The sequence below is a fragment of the Nerophis ophidion genome, linkage group LG12, assembly GCF_033978795.1.
Source record: "Nerophis ophidion isolate RoL-2023_Sa linkage group LG12, RoL_Noph_v1.0, whole genome shotgun sequence".
Taxonomy (NCBI): Eukaryota; Metazoa; Chordata; class Actinopteri; order Syngnathiformes; family Syngnathidae; genus Nerophis; species Nerophis ophidion.
The window spans coordinates 55362163-55365068 of NC_084622.1; the positions used below are offsets into that span (position 1 = coordinate 55362163).

Consider the following 2906-nt stretch of genomic DNA (forward strand, 5'->3'; position numbering starts at 1 on the left):
TCTAAGAGTTTGTTTCATTATTATTTTTTTTTTTGGTACACAAAATGAACAAACATTCTTTAAATGTGCAAGTTTTATTCATTTTCAAAGATGCATCTCATGGAATGTCAAGCTTATCGCATCAATAAGATATAAAATTAAGAAAAGTTTTTTCCAATTTTTTTTTAAATGTACTCCTGTATCAGTGCTGTGAAAAAGGACATCTTTAGATGTATCATATTTACGTTAATCAGGCCATCTAAAGTCAAACGCCGCTACGGTTTAGAAAGGCACGTACACATTAAATGACACAAGGTGGTAAAATGAGCGTTACACAAACATTCGTACAGAGGCGGCAAGATCAGCGCTACAATCATGTTATGACAAAGATGTCTTTGAGCACTGCAGTCTAAACACAAATAGTATTTATGTCTCACAAGACCGCCTGCCAAGACAAATAAGCCATTTTGTTTGTGCTACAATCTGAAAAATGGTAAAGACACTTAGTGCAGGAGGTCTTAATTAGTACACATTCTTGGATGAAATCACTTAGTGTTGGACATTAAAAACCACCATCCGCCAAATGTGTCCATCTTTCTCCGCCTCTCCAGTCCAGTTTTCAGTCTGACACGTCGCACACGTTGTTAGAAGTGTGCCTGCTATTGCTGCTGACGCCTCATTTTGATGCAGAGTTGGAGCCGTCAGAAGAACTTCCGTTTTTAGACGCATCTTCTATTGGGGACACATACTTCCGTCATTCATTCATCTATCTATCTATCCAGCATTACAGCACCAACTTGGCATTTTGTACATTCAACAACCTTTATCTTTCTTTTCCTGAGTCTCCTCAGCTGCGGTCTTGTCCGCTCGGAAAAAAATCCGAGCGCTGCTTAAGGAAAAGTGAAGCAGCTCAAACTCCTGCAGATGGAGATGACATGTCAGTTGGTCTCATGCAGTGTTGTCGCGATACCAACATGTATTTCGATACTTTTCTAAATAAAGGGGGACCACAAAAAAAAATGCATTATTTGCTTTAATTTAACAAAAGATCTTACATTAAACATATGTTTCTTATTGTAAGTTTGTCCTTAAATAAAACAGTGAACATACAAGACAACTTGTTTTTTATTAGTAAGTAAGCAAAAAAAGGCTCCTATATACTCGGCTAACATATTTTATCATTCTATTATTTTGTCAACATTATTAAGGACCAGTGGTAGAAAATGAATTATTAATCCACTTGTTCATTTTCTGTCAATATCTGCTTATTTTCTGTTTCAACATGTTCTTTCTACACTTCTGTTAAAAGGTAATAATCACTTATTCTTCTGTTGTTTGATACTTTACATTAGTTTTGGATGATCCATCCATCCATTTTCTACCGCTTATTCCCTTTTTGGGGTCACGGGGGGCGCTGGCGCCTATCTCAGCTACAATCGGGCGGAAGGCGGGGTACACCCTGGACAAGTCGCCACCTCATCGCAGGGCCAACACAGATAGACAGACAACATTCACACTCACATTCACACACTAGGGCCAATTTAGTGTTGCCAATCAACCTATCCCGTCATGTCCGTTGTGTCCTGAGCAAGACACTTCACCCTTGCTCCTGATGGGTGCTGGTTGGCGCCTTGCATGGCAGCTCCCTCCATCAGTGTGTGAATGTGGAAGTAGTGACAAAGCGCTTTGAGTACCTTGAAGGTAGAAAAGCGCTATACAAGTACAACCCATTTATCCCCAGGTGCATGTCTTTGGAAGTGGGAGGAAGCCGGAGTACCCGGAGGGAACCCACGCATTCACGGGGAGAACATGCAAACTCCACACAGAAAGATCCCGAGCCTGGATTTGAACCCAGGACTGCAGGACCTTCGTATTGTGAGGCAAACGCACTAACCCCTCTGCCACCGTGAAGCCTAGTTTTGGATGATACCACAAATTTAGGTATCGACCCGATACCAAGTAGTTACAGGATCATACATTGGTCATGATTTACGTTCTCATGTGTCATGAGTTTATAAACATATCAGTTTAGAAAAAAAAAAAAAGATTTTGTGACGATAAAAAATATTGATGCTATCATAGTAGTATTGACGAGATACTCTCTTGTACTTGATATCATTACAGTGGATCTTAAGTGTAGATCCACCAATGGCGTTTATTTACATTGTGATGCCGGTGAGCTACATTGTGTAGTGAAGTGAAGTGAATTTATATAGCGCTTTTCTCTAGTGACTCAAAGCGCTTTACATAGTGACACCCAATATCTAAGTTACATTTAAAGCAGTGTGGGTGGCACTGGGAGCAGGTGGGTAAAGTGTCTTGCCCAAGGACTCGACGGCAGTAACTAGGATGGCGGAAGCGAGAATCGAACCTGCAACCCTCACGTTGCTGGCACGGCCACTCTACCAACCGAGCTATGCCGCCCCAAGCATGTTTACCTATTCCTCGTCTTGCAGGGATGACACTTGTAACAAACGTACTTTGTCGCCATGGAGACCGGGATTAGTGATTTAGAAGTAGCTAAGACACTGCAGATTGCGAATGGACATTACCCGCTAGCTAGCTAGCCATGTCTTAAAGCAGTCTTCCCCAACCTTTTTGTAGCTGCAGACCGGTCAACGCTTGATAATTTGTCCCGCGGCCCGGCGGGGTATGGATTTTTTATTTTTATTTTTTCTCTTTGTCATGAAAAAGGGAGGTTTTTTTTGGGTTGGTGCACTAATTGTAAGTGTATCTTGTGTTTTTTTATGTTGATTTAATGATAATAAAAAAAAATTAAAAAAACTCATAAAAATTTATAAAAAATTCTTCTGCGGCCCGGTGGTTGAGGACCACTGTCTTAAAGCACCTCTTCCTGAGGGCGTTTCAGTGTTACAACTTCACCTTTATTGTTAGTTTTTAATCTAAAAGGCTTCTATTCTCCCTTT

The 2906-nt window shown here is 40.7% G+C and overlaps 1 protein-coding gene across 1 annotated transcript in view; it reads right to left on the reverse strand.

Moving 5' to 3' along the window:
* Positions 1 to 55: 55 nt before the first annotated feature.
* Positions 56 to 2906, reverse strand: part of washc4 (WASH complex subunit 4) — a 55197-nt gene continuing 52346 nt past the window's right edge. Inside the window, exons 32-33 of the mRNA XM_061917803.1 lie at positions 801 to 897; positions 56 to 711 (exon numbers count right to left, since the gene is read on the reverse strand). Coding sequence (XP_061773787.1) covers positions 656 to 711; positions 801 to 897 — 153 coding nt within the window. The 3' untranslated portion in view covers positions 56 to 655. The remainder of the gene's footprint in view (positions 712 to 800; positions 898 to 2906) is intronic.